Source organism: Mirounga angustirostris, unplaced genomic scaffold, assembly GCF_029215605.1.
Source record: "Mirounga angustirostris isolate CCGP_5_RB_7025 unplaced genomic scaffold, mMirAng1.0.hap1 SCAF_1, whole genome shotgun sequence".
Taxonomy (NCBI): Eukaryota; Metazoa; Chordata; class Mammalia; order Carnivora; family Phocidae; genus Mirounga; species Mirounga angustirostris.
This window is the reverse complement of record NW_026991709.1, coordinates 190,950,894-190,973,484: the sequence shown is the minus strand read 5'-3', so window position 1 is coordinate 190,973,484 and position 22,591 is coordinate 190,950,894. Positions and strand designations below refer to the sequence as shown.

Here is a 22,591-nt window from a genome sequence, read left to right as displayed (position 1 = left end):
AATTCATTAGAAAAAATTATACATTGAAAGGCAAATGATGCAATTATTTCTCTTTAGGAAATGTAAGAAAAGCAACTAGCATAAACACCATCAGAATTTCATATAAGAAAATGTATTTTTATTATTTCCAGCTTTTTTTTCCTTTAGTCTTGATTCTTTCAAACCAGAAAAGTAGTGCTATAGGCTGAAATTGTCCCCTATCGCCCCCATCAAAATTCATATGTTGAAACCTAATCCCCAGTGTGTTGGTATTTGGAGACTGGGTCGTGGACAGGTGATTAGGTCATGAATGGGATTAGCGTCCTTAATAAAAGAGAGCTCCCTCCCACTTCTGCCATGTGAGGATACAGCAAAAAGAATGTCATCTATAAACCAGGAAATGGGCCCTACACCAGACACTGAATCTACTGGAGCCTTGATCTCAGAATTCCCAGCCTCCAGAACCATGAGAAATAAATATAAGCCACCCCAGTCTATGGTAATTTTAATAGCAGCCCAAAGGACTAAGACAGGTAGCAAACATTTTTCTTATGGATGGGACCTCCTCACCCAGCAAGGCTCCCCAAGTGAGATAAAGAAGAGAAAGAAGACAAGGATTACACATCACTCTGCCAGTTACAGGATAAAGTATATGGTACTTGTGCTAGCAAAGACGTTAAATAAGTAGCCCAACAGATTTTTTCCTAATTCCAGAAGCCTAATAGGTAGGGTGTGTGTATGCATAAATGAGAATGACTTGGTAAGGTGAGAGCTGATTTATTTATTATCTCAGTAAAGTACAGAATGCATACACACACACACACACACACAGCCCTCAATTCTCCAATCCAGGAATTCAAACCTAGGTACTATAAAAGCCTGAAAAGAAAATAAGTCCATAAATTTAGTTTAGGATGGATGCTAGGCCTTTCTTTTTAAGGGATATAGCCTTGAATAATAATCATAACAACAGCTAACATTTATTGTGAACTGTTGATAAAGCTTTATACACAAGAGCTTTATATGTATTATCTATCTGTATGTATAATCTATATGTATCTATCTATACATATGATCTATATGTATCTATCTATATGTATAATCTAATCATCACATTAACTTTGTGAGTCAGGTACTATAATAATCCTCCAGAGTTCCACAGAAGTTAAGCATCTTGCCTAAGGTCACACTGCTAGTGGGACAGAATTTCTGAATACAGACATTCTGGCTCTAGAACACATACTTTTTTTTTTTTTTTAAGATTTTATTCATTTATTTGTCAGAGAGACAGCACAAGTAGAGGGAACAGCAGGCAGAGGGAGAAGCAGGCTCCCCGCCAAGCAAGGAGCCCCATGCAGGGCTGGATCCCAGGACCCCAGGATCACGACCCAAGCCGAAGGCAGATGCCCAACCAACTGAGCCACACAGGTGTCCCTAGAACACATACTTTTAACAACTTCACTATACTGCTTAACTCAGAATTTCCTGAATGCTCATATAACCACATAGGTGTTCTTTCTAACACGTTCTTCAGAATCTTAGCTGGAAAAAGCTCACATACTTCCGTTTTCAATCAATCCCACCCCATGATAGCAGGTAACCTGTACAGACAGAAAAAGAAATAGAAGCAACTGGAACCACATTTTTCTGATGCTATATACTGCCTTAGCTTTACTGTGGAATACATGTAGATAATGTTTTCCATTCTTTATTCTGAATCCATTCAATCTGGAAAACAATGTTTCTTCCCTGGACTGGATACTGTCGACATTTAATTTGATAATAGTTGCTGTGAAGTGTTCTGTACATTCATGATTATGATTTTAATCTGTTTCTAGTTATTACCTTGCCTCCAGTTCCTGAAGGATCTGAAATTTTTTCTGGCTTTATATCTTTCATGACACAAATAGCAGCCATAACTAATTTAACACCAGATGGAGGATTCTTCATTGATTTCACAATTGTAATGTCAGCTGGCTAAATTGAAAGAAAACAGAGTATCTTCAGAATAGTTTATTTTTAAATAATGGGAATTTAGAAAATAATGTTGGAGAATTATGGAACATCGATTTTCATTTGAAATTATGATTGTTTTGGCTTTGCCTAATTATGAAATAATTAATAAAAGAGAATTTAAATTTAGCACAGATTAAGACCACAGTTCTCAAATGTTTGGGAGTTCATAGATCTTTATGAGAATATGATAACAGCTATGAATCCTCCAGAAAGTACATTTTTGCACATATATAAAAAATTTGCATACAATCACATACCAATCTGAGACACTGAACCCAGATTAAGAACCCTAATTTAGATAAAGACTTAATTCTATTTTTGCTTATATAGTAGTTTTAGCAAAAAAAAAAAAAATGAAAGTAGAGGTAGACCCTAATTTAAACTTATTTCCAAATAAGGTATATATTGTTATGACAGACACAATAGATTCACTCACTTCTTACCTACTCCAATATCCTTCTGACATCCTTTGCAATTGTTGGAAAGCTAACAACTATATATTTTAGTTCCCCATAAATTAGAGTTGTGGGGAGTCTGGGTTCTATCGTCAGATCACTTGAATGATACCAGAATTCTGACTGAATAAATGGGGAGATGGGCAGGGAGTGGCTCTCATTTGCTGATATAGATTACAGCAAAGGTGGTGAGGCTCTGTGAGATGGCTCTGCAAGCCTCTGACTCAGAGGATCATTCCTCTGGTAGACTATTTCCAGTTTGGCTCTGTGAGTCATTCCTGGCAGCTCAGCCTAGGATCTGTTTCTTCAGCTCTTCCAATAATTGTGCAATCCATTTACAAAATTCCCTAAAGAATCCTTGTCTGCTTATACTAAATAGAGCCAATGTCTCTACTCTGCAACTGAAGCTACTTCATAAAATATAGTATCTGATACCAGGAAGGGTACAAGCAACAGACTCTCAATGAGAGGGGAACCTAATATCAATGATCTGAACTGGTAAGGTTTGAAGGCAATCAAGAATCCTGTGAGTTTCAGAGGATGTAATGCTGAAAATCCATGGTACACAGTGATAAAGTTACTTAAACTAATGCTCATGGTCCTCTAAAATGGAGTGCCCATTAAAAACAAGTGTTTGCCGATAAGTAGCTGCTATGATAAATGTCTAAGGAGAGAATGAAGAAAGACCATTGGGTAGCATGTGGCTTTTAAATGTGCCAGAGAGCAGGCAGGAAGAAAACAGTAAGCTCGGAGTTTTAAATTCCTGGCTCACAGCACAATGAAAGCACCAGACGTTTCTATAAATACCCTAAAATAATATACCTTATAACTACAAGGCTGATATAACTGACAATCAGATAGAGTTTGCTCCTGTGAGATGCTGAATTGCCCATAGGTTGAGCTCACTGTCTTGTCAGGAACCTTACATAGAAGTTAGTAGGATGAGGAAAGGGGTAAACAATGGGGTCTGAATATCCTGAACCGCCTTCTACACCGGGCTCTTGTCAACAGAAGCTGTCTCCCCTGCTCTGTTTGGTGAGGTTGTTCTGGTCTTGCCTAAAAACTCTGGAAAAAGTCATATACAATGCAGTGTAATGCAGACAGCTGCCATCCACATCTGTATTGGAAAAGATTTTTAAGTTTTTCCATACAGGCACCTCCAGGAGGCCGCAGAAAGGTAGCTAACTCCACACTCTATTTAACATATGCCTCCTGGTCCGTGTGGAGGACCACTTTCGCCTCTTGGAGGCCGTCTGCTCTCTTCCCACTGGAATATCCTGAATGAAAATTATAAATAACATATGAACAGCCAAAATATAGGATAATGATGTATTAGAGATGAACGGTGAAGAGGCAAGTTTTGTTTGACTGGACAAAAATGATATAACACCACCTGGTGGGAGAGAACCACACCTAATGAACCAAAGACCTGTGTGGAATTTGTTGATGACACACAAGGTAACGAATTCAAACATTTGCCTTGAGTGTATCCAGGGCAGACAGCGCTGCTTCCAAGGCTGGAATTGCCTCAGCTAAGTCACTCTCACACTCATTTTTCAGAGCTTGGGCTTCTTCAGCCTTGCCACTGGCTATCTCTTCATCTAATTTCACGAACTTTCTTTTTGCTTCCACTTGTGCGGACTCTATCTCGATAATCTAAAGAAAGAAAAAGAAATAAAACAATTCCTCCAACATCCTACTGCTTTCTCCATCCTAGAAACAAGAGAATGTTTGGAAATGAGGGAACCCAACAAATCATGTTGAAGAGCAGGAGGTCCCAGGATAAAATGAGGAGAAATGCAAATACATGTGACCTAACTGGATAATGGGCTTCCCACTTCCCTCCAAAATCAACACAACTGGGACACCTGGGTGGTTCAGTCAGCTTGGCAACCGACTCTTGATTTTGGCTCAGGTCATAGTCTCGGGGTCATGAGATGGAGCCCTGTGTTGGGCTCCACCTTCAGCGCAGAGTCTACTCATAATTCTCTCTCCCTCTTCCCCTCCCTCCCACCCCCTCCCCCTGCTCTCTAAATAAGTAAATAAATTCTTTTAAAAAATCAACACAACTCACATGGGACTCAGTGAGATAGCCAGTTCCCTAAGATCTAGTAGTGGCAAAAAATTAAGGGATATTTTCAAGGCTAATTTTACATATTTCAATTGTCTTCTGACATCAATTTAAAAAAAACTCAGGATACTCTACCTGCATCATATGTGCATTTTCAATTTTAGCTTCCTCCAATTTGGGCTGTAATTGGACAAGCTCCATTTTCATTTCTCCAACCTAAATAGACAGTTTGCCATTAAGTTTTCATAGTGACATAAGCTACAGAATCTAAACACAGAAAATCGAAACTTAAATGTATCATAAGGCATCAGGGCCAGAAAACCTTAACTTTTCCTTCCAGTTCTTTATATGATAAACAAAACCATGAGGGCATGGTCAGTTTTCTTCACAAAAGACTTCATCGTCCTCGAGTATATGACAGAGCAGTGAAAGGATGCAGTTGTCACGGAAGAAGTGCAGACAGAAAGAAGGTGGCAGCTTGGGGTGTCCATGATATAAAATGCAAATGGATCATCCAAATCTGCATTGCTTCTACTTAACTAATGCTAATAAGAATCATTAGCACTTGACTCATTAAAAACACACACACTCTTATATTTAACCAGCTATTACAATTAAAAAAAGGCAACCCAGGCTTATTGTATTCTCTCCAAATGTCACAAACTTAAGAACAGGGGCTCCTGGGTGGCTCAGTCAATTGAGCATCCAACTCTTTATCTCAGCTCAGGTCTTGCTCTCAGGGTTGTGAGTTCAAGCCACACACTGGGCTCCACTCTGGGCATGGAGCCTACTATAAACAACAACAACAACAACAACAACAACAACAACAACAGGGGTGCCTGGGTGGCTCAGTCATTAGGATCCCGAGGTCCCGGGATCAAGCCCCACATCGGGCTCCCTGCTTGGCGGGAAGCCTGCTTCTCCCTCTCCCACCCCCTCTGCTTATGTTCCCTCTCTCGCTGTGTCTCTCTCTGTCAAATAAATAAAATCTTTTAAAAAAATAAAAATTAAAAATTAAAAAATTAAAAATAAACAACAAAAAATAAGAATAAAACAGGACATATTTGAGTCTGTATGGAAACTTAGTGAATTTCTCTAAAACTCATGTTACTCATCTGTAAAATGAGGATCATTAAAGTGTCTACCTCATGGAGTGGTTATGAGGAAAAACTGAAGGAATGCATGTGAAGCACATAACACAGTGCCTGGCACATAATATATTCTTCATAAATTATAACTCTTGTTATTTATGATTTCCTATATTTCCTATTATATGTTACCATTTTGAGAAGCTCATCAAATTTACCTGAGACTCAGCAAAAGCTAATTTGTCAAGCCCATTCACATATCGTTGTTTTGCTTCCATGATAGATTGCCGCCTCTTAGTCAAAAGCTGTCGAAATGAGGCAATAAGTTCAAGATAAGAAGTAGCTGTAACATAGTTACGTCGTCCTTGCTCCTGCAAGAACCTAAGACAGACAGATAGCATATCTTACTCTAAGTAAGGAGTTGCACAAAGTAAGAGGTGTACTCAACATGGCATCAACAACAAACCTAGAAGAACAAAGGTTAATTTTACTTAGAAGCTGCTGCATGCTTGAACTTTATAACATTCTAAGAATTCTACACATAACCACATCCTGATTTCTTGTCTGTAAAATATCAAATAGCAGTGATGTGCTTAAAAAGCACAAATCACCAAAGATGTATCAAAGGTAAACAACAGCAAAGAAAGATGTAGGTCTTTTTACATGTTTCATAAGCCAGGAGGGTCTAACTCTATAAAAAGACCCAAGATACTGTGTAAGCTAGGGAAGTATAGTAGGAAGGGGCATTGTAGATAGGATAGCAAGGGTGAGTCATCATTCTTTGCACAGAGTGTGTCACGTTGGCTGAATGGGGTCTGACCAGAAGGGTAAGACTACTACACATACACATGGAAACAACAGAAGCAATGTTTTCTCACAGCAAGTACACAGAGTAGGTTGAGCCTACTGCTGGTGCAACCATCAAAGTCAACCATGCCGCCAGGCTGTATGATTCTGGATAGGAGATATACCGTGAGCACTTGGGTTTATGTGCTTTTGAAATGGGGAACTTGGAGATGAACAGAGGTAAAACGGATACTTTTGAGTTATCCACAGCCAGTTCTGCTTTTCTGAAAATTTCTATCCAGTGCCCCACCAGCAATGTTTGTTCTATGAAACCTGCTATCTTAACCATGGCTAATTAGACCAAGGTTGGGCACTGGACACAAATGAGGCTGATCACATTTTGGAATAAATTTGGCAAAGGGAGCTGGAAAAGGCCCATCAGTCTGCCTAGAGCTGAAATTGTAAGAAGTAAACCTGAGGCAGACAGTTTCCTCCATACGCAGTGGGAAGGAGAAAACTCAGCCTGCCAAAATACCATATCTCATTTATACATGGAACCTAAAAAAAAAATTAATTCATAGAAATGGAGCACAAATTGGAGGTTCCAGAGGCAGGAGGTGGTGGGGCGGGGAATGGGTGAATGTGATCAAAAGGTACCAACCTCCAGTTATAAGGTGAATAAGATCTGGGAATGTAATGTACAGCATGGTGACTATAGTAAACAATACTGTATTGTGTATTTGAAACTTGCTAAGAGAGTAGATCTTAAAAGTTGTCATTACAAGAAAAAAAAAGAGGTAATGTTAACTAAACTTATTGTAGTAATCATTTCACATTATATACAAATATAAAATCATTATGTTGTATAGCTTAAATTTATATAATGTTATATATCAATTATATCTCAATAAAACTAGAAAAAAAATCAAAGAAATACAGAAAAAGAAAACGCAGTCTGCAAAGAGCAAGAAGCAGATGCCCAGAAAGAAACAGGATGAGAAACAGACGAAAAGTATTTCCGGATTTAGGATGACTTTCTAACTCCTGTTTCCAGTCACATCTGTGATCCAGCTGTCATCTTTCTCTTAAGCTTGTGAGATACCACTGTATCTTTATCATAAATTCTCCCTTTTTCTTAAACCTAGATTAAATAGTTTTCCATTACTTGCAAGCCAAGGTCCTCACTAATTAAATGATCAGAAATATTTAGAAGACATAGAAATCCTACTGAAATTTTGAGCTTTCAGAAAAAGAGACATGTTAAAATACAAGGCATTATTGGCATTTTAAAATTTAGTAATATTAACCTTTCTGATAGATCCATAATGGTAGTGTGAAAGTGTTTGCAGATTGGAACTATCTCTCGCCTTTCAACCTCAGTAAGCTCCAGTGTTTCTAAGAATTTCACAGCTACAAGTTCAAGGGCATCTTCAGGCCATGGCTAAAAATAAGAAAAAGAGAAACTTAAGAAATTTGAGTAGTTCCACTCCAACTATATATGTGTCTTCCTGTGAGAGAATTTGGGGTAGAGAAAATTAAAACCTTAATGGGGAAAATAGAATTGGGTGGGCTGAGGTCACAGGGAAATCTGGGAAAGAGCTAGTAAACATTTTTATACTAAAATTAAAGATAACACAATATAAAGGAAGGGTCAGTGATACTTTACATATCAAGGATATACTATACTGCTCCTAAACTCTTCCACTTGGACATCAAGTAGACACCCCAAATTTAGCAGGACAATGGCATAGGCTGCTAGTTGCCCACCTAAAAGCTATCCGCCCTTTTCCCTTAGAACCCCAATTTTATTCTAGATAGCAATATGCCCAGATAAAAGACCATATTTCCTATATTCCCTCGCAATTCACAGGAGATAAAGGCATATAGGCAGCTGTTGGGTGGGGACTTCAGGGAAGACTCTTTAAAGGGTTACATAGAGGGGTGCCTGGGTGGCTCAGTTGTTAAGCCTCTGCCTTCAGCTCAGGTCATGATCCCGGGGTCCTGGGATTGAGCCCCACATTGGGCTCCCTGCTGCGGGAAGCCTGCTTCTCCCTCTCCCACTCTCCCTGCTTGTGTTCCCTCTCTCACTGTCTCTCTGTCAAATAAATAAATAAAATCTTAAAAAAAAAAGGGGGGGGTGCATAGAGCTGGTGTGTGTCTTTTTGCCCTAATTTTCTATTATTCTACTTTTTGCCTGGGACACAGATGTGAAAGTTGGAGCTCCAGCAGCCATTTTATTTTATTTTTTTTATAAGATTTTATTTGTTTGACAGAGAGACAGTGAGAGAGGGAACACAAGTAGGGGCAGTGGGAGAGGGAGAAGCAGGCTTCCCGCTGAGCAGGGAGCCCGATGTGGGGCTTGATCCCAGGACCCTGGGATCATGACCTGAGCCAAAGGCAGACGCTTAACAACTGAGCCACCCAGGCGCCCCATCCAGCAGCCATTTTAGACCACAAGATGAATTTGAGGGTGGAAACCACATGCTCAGGAGAATAAAGAAGAAAGAACCTTAGATTATGATGACTTTGTTAAGCCATAAAAGCCCAGTCTGTTTATCTTCAGATTTTTTCTCTGAGAGAAAAAAACTTTATATGTTTAGTTTAGGTTTCTTTTCAAGATTTATTTAATTATAAATAATTAAATAATTAAAGATTTCATTATTTATTTGAGAGAGAGAGAACACTCAGTGGGTAGGGAGAGGGTGAGAGTGTCTTAAGCATACTCTGCGCTGAGTGCGGAGCCCAACACAGGGCTCAATCTCAGGACCCTGAGATCATGACCTGAGCCAAAACCAAGAGTCAGACACTCCACAGCCTGCACCATCCAGGTGCCCCTAGTTTGGGTTTCTGTTACTAGCAGTCCATCATAATTCCTAACTGTTATAACATCCAGAGCTGAAATTTTGAGTTTCTTCTCCCCAAATTTGCTTCTTCTCCAGTCTGTCTCAGTGAAATGGTTCCTCTGCTTTTCCCGGAATATGGCAACTGTACTCCTGCCTCTGGGCCTTGGGACTTGTTATTCCCTCTGACTAGAACCTTCCTCACCTAGATCTGCATGTGGTTCTCCTTCACATCTCTACACAAAGGTCAACTTACTAGGAAGGACTTCCCAGTACACTCGTTCTAAAACACCATTCCCTCTCTCATTTCTCTTTTCCTTGTCCTGAGTTTTCTTCTTAGCACTTACTAATACACGATATAAATTTTTTTTGTTCATTTGTTCATCATCTGTCTCCCCTGACCACTAAAATGTAAAATCCATGAAAGCAAGGACCTTTTCTCACCGCCATTATCTTCAGTACCTAAGACAGCCCCTGTCAATAATTATTTCAAATTTTTATTAAATGAAATAATTTATGTTAAATGAATAATCTTTACTTGCTCATTAGAGTAGTTTCCAAATTTCATTTAGATTCAACAAGATGCTTGTAATTATTTTCCTTTGTATCAGACAATATTCATTTTAAGATCTTTTTTTTTTTTTTCAGTCTCTGGTCCTCCATCCTAGTAAAATTCAAACATTTTTGACCTAGCACCCCATTAGTAAAGTTTTAAGCACACACTACCAGTGTATGCATATCTACAAATAGATTGTATTTATGTTGTACTAACATATTTTCCAAACCTCAAAAGAGGCTTCTAAAGATTACTGAGATCAGTGAATTTTTGTAAAATGCCAGAGTAAGTGTCATATGAGTTATATATCACTGAAAGCATCACAAAGGTTTATCTTTCTGTTCTGGGTGATTCATTTTTAATTATCCTGCTAATTGTGAAGGGTTTTTTGTTTATTTTGTTTTTAATTCAGGGCTTGAATTCACAAGCCTGAGATCAAGACCTGAGCTGAGATCAAGAGTCAGATGCTCAACCAACTGAGCCACCCAGATGTCCTAATCATGAAGGTTTAATAACTAACTGGGCAACTAGAATATTTATGGCCAAAGTGACAGAAACCAGCTTTACTGTGTCTTCACAAAAGGGATGTATCATCGTATAGAGTTGTCTAATTTAGAAACTCAACCATGTCATCAACGATCCAGTTCTTTCCATCCTTTTGCTCTACCATTCTCAGTTTATTTTATCCTTGGGCTTGTCCCATCCTGGTGGCAAGAGGACTGCTGCAGCTATGGACATTATATCCTCAAGCAACAAGTTTGAGAGACAGAAAAGGCCCTTTTCCTACCATGTAACTCTTCCTATAGTGAAAAAACTATTCCCCAAAGCTCCCCAGTAGACTTGAACTCAGGACCCATGGCAAGGAGTGGGTCATGAACAGACTCATGCATAAACCAATCAATAGCAAGAGGCACAAGAGCATCAATACTGACTTAGACCAACCAGGAATCAACCCCTCTGACACATGGCTACATGGAGGGCAATTTCCCAGACAAAATCAGAATTCTGTAGGCAAGGATGAAGTGGGTAGAGAAGGGCTGTTGACAGGAAACCAACAGCTTTTGCCTCATGACATGGCTGACACAGAGCTCAAGCTAGCTTATGCTGGTTTATGCCATTCTCTTACATCCACTCATAATTGCATTGTATCTTCAATGTTCAATTTATCACAGGGATCCCTCAGGTTACCTTATGTCCTGTCTATGACCCATGGCCATCTGACATATAAACTGAGTAAGGGTGTCAATGTTAATCCATATAAAATATTTCATACAAAAAATGAATATTCCAGGGGCACTTGGGTGGCTCAGTCTGTTAAGCATCCAACTCTTGATCTCAGGGTTGTGAATTAAAGTCCCGTGTTGGGCTCTACGCTGGGCATGGAGCCTATTAAAAAAAAAAAAAAGAATATTCCAGTAATTCCTTCCCTTATCATCTGAATTGCTTTGGTACCCCTGGTAAGTACACACCCTACTTTGAGACTAAGATCTAGCCAAAAAGTCAATGCTGTCCTGACCTATGTGACACACAGTGGTTTACAATCACTTCCTGAGTTTCGCACACTCAGGCCCCAGACAATGCCATGAGCATCATTCTGACACAGACCCTACATCCCCATTGCTTCAGTGTAAAACTTTTATTCCTCTCTGTTACCCACTTAAACTCCCTTATTTATTTGCAACTCCCTGTTTCTTCTTTTAAAAAATTTTCTCAACAACTATGAATCACTTAGAATAGAATAGAAAGTCTCATGGTTATGACAAAGATATCCAGAAATAGTAAACTCTATTTATAATATTTCACAAAAGAAAAATTTATGGTTGGACAGATTTTATTTGGTTTTGGTTTCTGGCCACTTAATGGATATAATATTAAGATATGGTTTAAATAAATCAAAATTGTTTCCACACAGCTTTTACTCTTGTGTAAACACTAAAACATCTACTCACTGAAACATATATACAGTCCTCCAAAGGAAGAAAACTAGTTTTTCAAACATAAAATTGATAAATAGGTAAAAAAGAATAAAACAAATTAGTGCCAGAAATTTATTTTTCAAAGAAATTAGGGGCACCTGGGTGGCACCTAGGTGGCTCAGTTGGTTAAGCATCTGCCTTCGGCTCAGGTCATGATTCCCATGGGATTGAGCCCTGAGTTGGGCTCCCTGCTCAGCAGGGAGTCTGCTTCCCCCTCTCCCTCTGCTCTTCCCCCCTGCTCATGCTCTCTCTCTCTCAAATAAATAAAATCTTAAAAAACAAAAACAAAAACAAAGAAATTAGGGGCACCTGGGTGGCTCAGTCGGTTAAGCATCCAACTCTTGGTTTGGGCTCAGGTCATGATCTTGATGTCATGAAATTGAGCCCCACATCAGGCTCTGTGCTAAGGGTGGAATCTGTTTCAGATTCTATCTCTCTCTCCCTACCCCTTTTCCCACCTCTTCAACCCTGCTTGCACACTCTCTCACCCTCTCTAAAATAAATTAATAAAATATTTTTTAAAAAGAGGTATAAAAGAAATTAGTCTATAATCTACAGTCCACATTGTATTGAACATAAAACAATTAAATAGAAGGTACCATGAACTACTATTCTCAAGAGCATAACTACTACTATTTCATAGTCTTACACAGGCAGTGACAATTTGCCTTAAGGTTAAGTGAAGTGGCAGCCTTCATCATTTGCTGCTAGCATGACTGAAATGATCACCCAGCTGGTCTTCCTGTCTCTTGTTTTGCCCTATTCCAAATCATCCACCATATAGCCTCCAAGTGTTTGGATTTTTTCCTTTGAAGTATGTTAGCTAAATATATGTTAATGCCCCCACAGTGTCTTTGGTATAAAACCAAATTCATAGGCACATTTACAAATCCCCTTACAACTTGGCACCCACCCAAAACTCAGGCTTAACTCCTGCTATCCTCATTGCCAGTCAGCTATACCAAACTATCTGCAGTTACACCAACGAGCCATTGCCTCTCCACTGTTCTACCTTTGCACATACTATGCCCTTGTGATGGTTAATTTTATGTGTCAATTTTACTATGGGCCACAGGGTGCCCATATATTTGGATAAACATTATGCTCGATGTTTCTATGAGGTGTGCTTTTGGATGTGTTTAATATTTAAATCAATAGACTAAGTAAAGCAGGCTGCCCTCCCTAGTGTGAATGGGTCTCATCCAGTCAGTTGAAGCCCTGAATAGAACAAAAACGCTGAACACTCCTACACCCGCAGATAAAGGGGAACTCCTTCTGCCTGACTGCTTTCAGGCTGGGACATTGGTTTCTTCCTGCCTTTGGACTCAGATGGAAACATTAGCTCTTCCTGGTTCTCAAGCCTGATGGCCTTCAGACTGGAACTTATACCATTAGTTTTCTTGCGTCTCCAGCTTGCTGGCTACAGATCTTCAAACATGTTAGCCTCCATAATCATGTGAGCCAATTACTTATAATAAATATATGCATAGATATAGCTATTGATATGGACAGATATAGATCTACATATATGTATTTTTACACATATATACATGTAGGTTTATATATACATATATACATAACACATTCTCTTGGCTCTTAATACATTCCTCCTCTATGTAACTAATTTATTTTCATACTTCAGAGATTCACTTTTGCACACCAAGATTATAGCTCTTTTATATAATTGTGGCTGCTCATTTGCCAACTGCCTTTTCTATCTTCCAGTCTAGAGTGAGATCCTTCTGGGGATCCTGTAGGCTTACCAGTCCCTGGCGCCAAGCACTATGCCTGTGATCAAGAAACATGTGCTGAATGGATATTAACAGAGTGGAGTAAGATTTCAGAAAATTCTAAAAGATTTAGTTCCCATCCCCCCACCACCGCTGCCCCAAAATTACAAACCTGGAACCAGTCAATGGTACAGCAATTGATGAGGGATGGGAACTGTCTCAAGCGATTTCTAAAGGCATCTCCAATGGGGCTAAAGGCCACTACAACATGAAGATTATCTTTGCAGCGATTCACAAAGAAAGCAAACAAGGCCAAGGGACTGAGTTCACTGTGTTTATTGCCAGCCTGAGCTAAAGGACGAACACCCTAGGGAATAACAGAAAATAAAAACCTTATAAACAAAAATGGACAAGCTGATAATGGGATTAGTAGATACTGGAATATTAAGAATTTTTACTCTTCACCTTGTAAATACCCTTAAATTTTTTTATATCAGTAGAATTTCTTTGATACAGTTTGTACTTAGAAGACTTCTTCCAACTCCATAATTCTATAATTTGAAAGCAAATATCTGCTAAGAATTTAACTTATAAAGATACTCACAAAAAGTTCACCATGATATATGTATAGGACTATAATTCAACATTGCTTATAAGAGGAAAAACAAACAACCAAAGCATCCAGTTAAAAAAACGTTATAAAATATCCAAATGTTGTGATTTTATATAACCGTTAAAGAAGGCACGTCAATGTATGTGCTAGGACAAGATCAGCAGCATAAAAATGAGAACAAACTACAACAGTGTGTATAATATGATCCTCTTTGTTAACTTAAAAAATACCTAGGCACATGTGTAAGTACATACACACCTTTTTATGGAAGCAATCACAAACTATTCATAATGGTTACTTATGGTGAGATGGACTTAAGGGAGAGTGTGGGAGGGAGGCTGTCACTTTTTATTCTGGACATTTTTCTTGGTTTATATCATTCTTTTTTTCATTTTGGACATTTTTATGCTGTTTGAATTCTCTCACTTTATTCTTATAACATTCATATATTTTAAAAATGCTAATACAGTTGTCTGGTGATGAGATTATAGGAGCACTTTTAACTTCCATTGTTTATCTCTATATGAGAGAGACATCTTACTCAAGGTTGGGCATCATGGCTCTGGAAAGAAACTTCTTGAATTCAAATCCCAGCTTGCAGCTTATTAGCTATGTGACCTTGGGGCAAGTTATTTAACCTCTCTGTAACTTAATTTCCTCATCTGTAAAATGGGGGAAAGAGTACCTACATCAGAGGGTTATTGAAGCATTGAATGAGTTAATACGTGTGAACACTTGGAATAGTTCTTGTCGCATAGGTAAGTAACTATTAGTTTTTATATGCTACCCTTCTTGTTCAGAGCACAAAAGATTTCATAGTCAATAAATTATCTTATAGATTTAAGAAAGTTTTCTGATAGCACATATATATAGACATATATATACACACAATGCTATTGCTACTACAATGAATTGATTTCTAAAAGAATTCTCTATTATAGATATGTTCTGCCTTATGTGCTAGTTATATCCGTGGAAAATTATAAATGGATTCTGTATAAGCATTCTGATAGTAATTCCCAAATTCTGGTTATTATGATCAGTGTCAGTCTATGAAGTTATTTCAGGTGGTCTACCTGCATTAAGTCTGAGTTAACCCTGGGACATGCAAACAGAGAAAGGTAATATATGGTTGTAACTGTAGAACAAAGTTCAAGAAAGATTCAGGATGGCAATATAAGTATGGGGGTTATTTACATGGAAATAATGGTTAATGCTTCTAGGTAGATAAGCTGTCTGTGGGAGAGTAATATCCACATGCACACACATATACCTTGGGAGCAGGACTGATTCGGGGGAGTAAGAAAATGAGTTGTTACTGAAAAAATAATTAGACAAACTGAGTGAAATTTCACAGCAGTCAAGGGAAAGTGGAGTTGGAAACACACAAAAACCTGCACAAAAAAGGTTTATGGCAGTTTTATTCATAATTGCTCAAACTTGGAAGCAACCAAGACGTCCTCCAATAGGTGAACAGATAAACTGTGATACTTTCATTCCATGGAATATCATTCAGTGATAAAAATAAATGAGCTATCAAGCCATAAAAAGATATGGAAGAACCTTAAAGTATATTGTTAACTGAAAGAAGCCAATCCAAAAAAGCTACATACTGTATGATTTCAACTATGTAAGATTCTGGAAAAGCTAATATGATGGAGACAGTAAAAACAGCAGAGATTGCTAGGAGTTCAGGGGAGGAAGAAAGGCATAAATAGATGGAATTTGTGGCATTTTTATGTTAGGGAAACCATTCTGTATGATACTTACTGTTGAATACAATCAGTACTCATTTATCCAAAACCCATAAAATGTACAACACAAAGAGAGAGCCCTAATGTAAGCTGAAGAATAATGAATTATGTCAAACATGAATGAGTATTTTTAAAAGGAACTGAGAAAAATATCACTAAAAGTGGTGAGTAAGAAGTCACTGTTTTACTGAGAAAGACCCTGGGCTTCAAGGAAGGCAAATAGAACAGTGGAAAAGTAGGGGTGCCTGGGTGGCTCAGTCAGTTAAGTGTCTGCCTTCTGCTCAGGTCATGATCCCAGGGTCCTGGGATTGAGCCCCGTGTCGGGGTCCTTGCTCTGAGGGAAGCCTGCTTCTCCCTCTCCTCCCTGCTTATACTCTCTCACTGTCTCTCCTTCTCTCTCTCTCAAATAAATAAATAAATAAAATCTTAAAAAAAAAAAAGAACAGTGGAAAAGTAGTCTGGAAACGGAGGTCTGAGACTTGAACTCTATTGCTGAAGTCAGAGACGTGCTGAGTCTCAAATCTTTGTCAGAGGGATGAAATAAACAAAGCCCAGGACATGATCTCCAAAGTGAGATGTCAAGGATAATGCGGAGTATGGAAAGAAAATAATAGAACTTCTTTCATATTACCTTTTCTATTTTAAAAATATCAGCATAAAGCAAAGAGAAACAGGTATGCATTTCAGTACTGCGTTCTAACTATGGCTATTTCCTTGAGGATAAATTAATCTGGTGTTCCTAGACTTGGGTGGAATGTGAAGGAAAGAAGTTCTTATGGTCACGGTTGGGTCATACCATAAAAAAAATACTGAAGCAATGGAAAAGTTTTGTAGCAAAGTGACAAGATGAAAAGATAAATAGCTAATGTGAGCAGGGAAGCTTGGCAGAGCTGAGAAAAGCCCACTCTCCAAGGGTGACTATTTCTTGGATGGGAGTATAGGGGATTAATTTATCCTATGAATTAGGAGACTCACCATTTTTTGGCAGCCTTGGCCACATCCTTGACATCACCCAGATAAAAGAGAGAACTTGGGATATTTTCTTTATTCCTTTTCTCTTTCCCCACCCAGGCCACAAACTGGTAATGTACCATTTACTGAGGGTGTTCTAAGTACAGGACACTTTATAAGTGCCTCATTTCATTTGATCTTTAGACCTCACAATAACCCTATGTAGGAGGAACTATGATGTCTATATATATTAGTTCCATTCCACGCAAGAGAAAAGCAGACACTTGAACTACTAGGGCAAATCTATTTTACTACAGATGCTATCACTGGAAATTGGAAGGAAGCATCCAGCTATGAGTGATATATTTTGTAGTTAACAGTAGTTATGGCAACAAGAAAGAAGCAAGTACTAGCAGAGATCTTGCATAGGGAGATATTAGAAATGGGGATAGAAGGACAAGACATCTGAAATAGCTGGCACTTCACAATTGTAATTTTTTGTCAAGTAAGTCACAAAGCATGATTCTCAGATATATCAGAATTGTTAAGACAAGTAGTTTTACTAAGGCTTTTTAAAAATTTGCTAGTCATTGGTAAACCATAACAACTAATCAAGCAATGTTTCAAAGCTATGTTTTTTCATATCACTGTGACCCTAAGATGTGATTTAAAATGTCTAATCACTCATAAAACATGCTACATAAGATCAAACAGATGAAACTGCCATCATTATAAAAAAAGGAATTATAAAAATTCTGTCTCATAAGTATGGTAGAAGTGATTTGAAGTTTACCCAAAAAACCCCGATGTATTAAAATAATATACTTTTAAGTTTTTAATTACCAATACCCTGTACACAAGCTATAATTGTCCTGAAGAGCGAGAAAAAGTTGCAAGATAAGAACATATCTGTGCTGGGAACAGCACTCCCTAAAAAGCATTTACCTCCATCACTTCCTGTTTTTCATCAGCAGCAAAAATGTTAGGTACTTCTCCAGTATTGAGCACACTGTCAATATCTTCTAGAAAGGCTTCCTCTTTAATCTGAGTGTCTGTGATTAGAAAGACTGTCTTCTGGCCCCTCATGCCCACATTCCTTAATAGAACCTTAAAATAAAAATGCATTGGTAAGCAGAATATTGTGAACATGTGCTGTTTTTGCTTTCCCTTTCTTTTCCCTTCTTTTGGTAATGACACCTCAATTTTAGAGTGGTACCTCCCTCGACTTCTGGGGGTGGTATCATTCAGGGCCTCTATTTTTCCCATCCCCTGAGTGGGAGACCCTAACTGACCAGAGTCTCCCAAGCTCTTATACACAGTCATTGATTCAGAGGAGGGCATGATTTTAGGAGGGCGTAATCACAGTCTTCCTTTAAGGACTGAGATGGACTTGAAAACAGAAAGAATCTCAGTCACTCTGAGACAGTAAATAAGACAGCTAGTAATCTAGAATCTATAAAGGCCAACTATGTTGCCTCATGGAAGGAATTTGCTGGAGAAGGAACCAAATGGAAAGGCACAGAGCCAGGAGACAGAAAGAGTAATTACTGAGGGCTTAATTTGAGCTCCTAAATTCAACCATGTCAAAGCCCTATCTACCTCTGGACACTTCTGTCATGTAAGCCAATAACTTCATATTTTGCTTAGGTTAGTTTGAGCTGTATTTTGTTTTGTGTTGTGCTGTCAATTGCAACCAAAGATTCCCAATTAATATAAAGATATGGACTCAGAAGCATGGTGGAGCAGACTTGTTAGGATGTTAGAATTAATTGTTAAAATTTCAGAACTTGTAAGCAGATTTTTAAACAGCATTAAAAATCAAATTATATGAACTTATAACTAAATAAGTTATATTAACAACAAGGGTAACAAATCTCATCACTTCCTATTATACTTACTATTATCTATCTTATGGAAATTATTTAAATCTATTGTATACAGTAAAATACCATGTAATAGTGCTCAAACACGTAAGTCTTCCCAACTCTGTTTTCAGTGACATCATCCATGGCAGGAGTTTGCATAATCCATGGTGGGAGTTTTTACACCGCAAAAATTGGCAAATGCTATTCATCAGAGGTTCTCCCGAACCCCCTGGAGAGTTGGTTGTTAAACATTTGCCAGTATTCCACTGGATATATTTCAAGTGAAAACACATTACTGCTCTGCAAATGATTTTTAAAATAAACTGTCTCTATTTCTAAATTATATCTTTAAAATAAATCATATCATTTAAATAAAGGCTGAATTTTAATATTATACAAAACTATTTTTTCCCATTAAAGCCATCCTCCAAAATGCAGGTTGTTGTGTTCCTAGAAATACTTTTCTATCACTAAAAATAGTTTTCAAAGAAGTATTACATCTAATCATGTCAGCTTTATTTTTATAGCATCTTTTTAAAATTATTATATATAAATAAGTAGAAAGATACAATAAAAACAGATTTAACTTACTGGTATAAGCATTGTTATACTTAAAAGTCATATTCAAACATACGATGTGTGAAACTATTTCCAAATAGGAAAAGAGGAAACTTTTCCAAAATACTAGTTATATGCCAAGAATCCTACATTTGTATAATGTAATCATAACAACCTATGAAATAGGTGATATTATCCAAATTTTACAAATAAAGAAACTAGGGAGTGACCATCAGGCAGATGACAGACTGGGAAGCTCCAGGTCCTCATTGTCCCATGAAGACACCAAACTAGCAATGTACAGACCAAAATGCCTTTGTAGAACTCTAGAAACCAGTTATTATGTACAGCACCCCCATAAATGCATAAAAAAAAGAGAAGGAACAATGCAAAGAGGGTAAGAAAATTCACTGCATTTTTCTTACCCTAGCCCCTTCTCTCCTAGCATAGAGCAACACAATCAGGAGAATACCATCAATTCTGGCTTTTTCCTCACACAGAAAGAATAGAGTGAAACTGCTTTCAGCATTCTGGCTTGTCTAGGGGCTGCCTGGGGGACTGATTTCTGTCTCACCTGACTCAGGGTACTGATGGGAACAGGGCTTAGTTCTGATATGAGGTTGGAGGCCACTGAAAACAGAGGCAAGTGCCCTGACTCAATGGGGCATCAGAGACTGAAGTTCCACAGAAAAGTATCAGGGGGAGCAAGAGGTTAGGGGCAGAGGAATACAACAAAGGCCAAAACCAACAGATCATGAGAAGAAACAGGAAATTAAGGTAGCCACCTGTATATATTAGAATATGTAAAAGCTCATGCACAACCCAAAAGAAGATGCAACCCCCCCCCCCAAAAAAAAGTTCTGAGAAGTCTCAGAAATTCTAGCATGGTGATTGATGAAGATTCCTCCCTGTATGAAGCCAGCCCATAAAGACTGGGAGAGGTGGTGGTTTATCAAGTCCTCAAAACTCAAAAGATCACAAGACATACAAGGAAACAGGGAAACATGGCCCTATCAAAAAACCAAAATGAACCCTAAAAAAAACAAAACAAAACAACAACAAAACAGATCTAAGAACTGCATAACAAGAAATTCAAAATAACTTTTAAAGATGCTCAATAAGCTAAAACAGAATACAGATAGACAACTAAAGGAAATCAGGAAAATAATGCATGGACAAAATGGGAATATCAAGAGAAATATAACTCTCAAAAAATAACTTAAGAGACTTATGGGATATCATTAAGTGGACTAATATACACATTATGGGAGTATCAAAAGGAGAAAAGGGAGGGAAGAGGCAGAGAACTTATTTAAAGAAATAATGTCCCAAAATTTCTTAAATCTGAGGATAGAAATGAACAAATGAGGATAGAAATAGAAATTCAAGAAGCTCAACAAACTCCCACTAGAATAAACTCAAATAGACTCACACAACAAGACACATTATAATCAAACTGTTCAAAGTCAAAGATAAAGAGAGAACTTTGAAAGCAGCAATAGAAAAACAACACGTCACATACAAGGGAGCTTTCACAAGATTATCAGCATATTTCTGAGCAGAAATCCTATAAGCAAGAAGGGAGTGGGATAATATATTCAAACTACCAAAAGAAAAAAAAAATCTGTCCATCAGGAATACTGTATCTGGAAAAACTGTCCTTCAAAAATAAAGAAATTAAGAACTTCTCAGATAGAAGCTGAGGGAATTCATTACCACTAGACGTGCCCCTCAAGAAATGCTAATGGGAGTCCTCCAAGTTGAAATGAAAGGGTGCTAGACAGCAACACAAAGCCATATGAAAGTGTAAAGTTCTCCAGTAAATATATGGACAAATATAGAATTCTATACTATTGTGATTTTAGTGTACAAATTCACTTTTAATTCTTACATAGAGTCTAGAATCTAAAAGCATAAAAACCTTTATAAACCCTTATGTTAATGGGTACACAATCTATAAAGACATAATTTGTGACATCAATAACATAAAGGAGGGGCAGATGTAAAGGAGTAGTTTTTGTATGTGATTGCAGTTGTTATCAGTTTAAAATAGGTTGTTATTACTTTAAGATGTCTTATGTAATCACAAGAGTAACTCCCTTCCCCCCCCCCCAAAATCTGTAGAGTATACACAAAAGGAAATGAGAAGGGAATCAAAGCATGTCACTACAAACACTCAACAAAACACAAAGGCAGGCAGTAAGAGGAAATGAGGGATAAAAAAACTACAAACATACAGCAAACAGAAACAAAATGCCAATAGTAAATTCTTCCCTATCAGCAATGACTTTCAATGCAAATGGATTAAACTCTCCAGTCAAAATACATAGTTTGGCTGAATGGATTTAAAAAACAGGATCCAACGGTGTGCAGCTTAGAAGAGACTCACTTTAGACCCAAGGACACAAGGGCTGAAAGAGAAAGGACGGAAAAGATGTTCCATGCAAATGGCAACCGAAGGAGAGCAGGGTGACTATACTAATATCAGACAAAATCGTCAGTAAAAAACTGTCATAAGTGACAAGAAACATTATATGATGGTAAAAGGATTGATTCGTCAGGAAGATGTAACAATTATAAATATTTATGCACCAAAGAGCTGAGTTCCTAAATATATGAAGCAAACATTTATAGAATTGAAGGAAGAAATAGCAACACAATAGTAGGAGACCTTCAATACTCTACTTTCAATAAGGTACAGAACAAGCAGACAAAAGATCAATAAGGAAATAGAGTATTTGAAAACTACAGCCTGTTGGACCTCACAGACATATAGAGAACACTCCATCCAACAACAGCAGAATACACATTCTTCTCTAGTGCACACAGGACATTCTCCAGGGCAGATCACATATTAGGCCACAAAACAAGTCTTAATAAATTTAAGAAGATTGATGTCAAATCAAGCATCTTTTCTAATCACAATGGAATGAAACTATAAATCAACAGCAGAAGGAAAATTGGAAACTCTACAAATTCACAGCAATTAAACAACACACCCTTAAACAATAGATCAAAGAAGAAATCAGAGGGAAATGAGAAAATTTCTTGAAACAAAGGAAAATGAAGACTCAACATATCAAAACTTATAAAATGCAGCAAAAGGGGGCACCTGGGTGGCTCAGGAGGTTAAGTATCTGCCTTTGGCTCAGGTCATGATCCCAGTGTCCTGGGATCCAGTCCCACGTCAAGCTCCCTGCTCAACGGGGAGCCTGCTTCTCCCTCTCCCTCTGCCTGCCACTCCCCCTGCTCGTTCTCTCTCTCTCTCAAATAAATAAAAATTTTAAAAAATCTTTTAAAAAATGCAGCAAAAGCAGTGCTAAGAGGGAAGTTTATAGCTGTAAACACATTAA

General features: G+C 37.9%; 1 protein-coding gene across 1 annotated transcript in view; it reads right to left on the bottom strand.

The window, feature by feature from the left end:
• DNAH12 (dynein axonemal heavy chain 12) overlaps positions 1 to 22,591 on the bottom strand; it is a 241,211-nt gene that overhangs the window by 78,981 nt on the left and 139,639 nt on the right. Inside the window, exons 46-52 of the mRNA XM_064594709.1 lie at positions 17,761 to 17,922; positions 13,670 to 13,864; positions 7,703 to 7,836; positions 5,828 to 5,990; positions 4,657 to 4,737; positions 3,930 to 4,106; positions 1,825 to 1,956 (exon numbers count right to left, since the gene is read on the bottom strand). Coding sequence (XP_064450779.1) covers positions 1,825 to 1,956; positions 3,930 to 4,106; positions 4,657 to 4,737; positions 5,828 to 5,990; positions 7,703 to 7,836; positions 13,670 to 13,864; positions 17,761 to 17,922 — 1,044 coding nt within the window. The remainder of the gene's footprint in view (positions 1 to 1,824; positions 1,957 to 3,929; positions 4,107 to 4,656; positions 4,738 to 5,827; positions 5,991 to 7,702; positions 7,837 to 13,669; positions 13,865 to 17,760; positions 17,923 to 22,591) is intronic.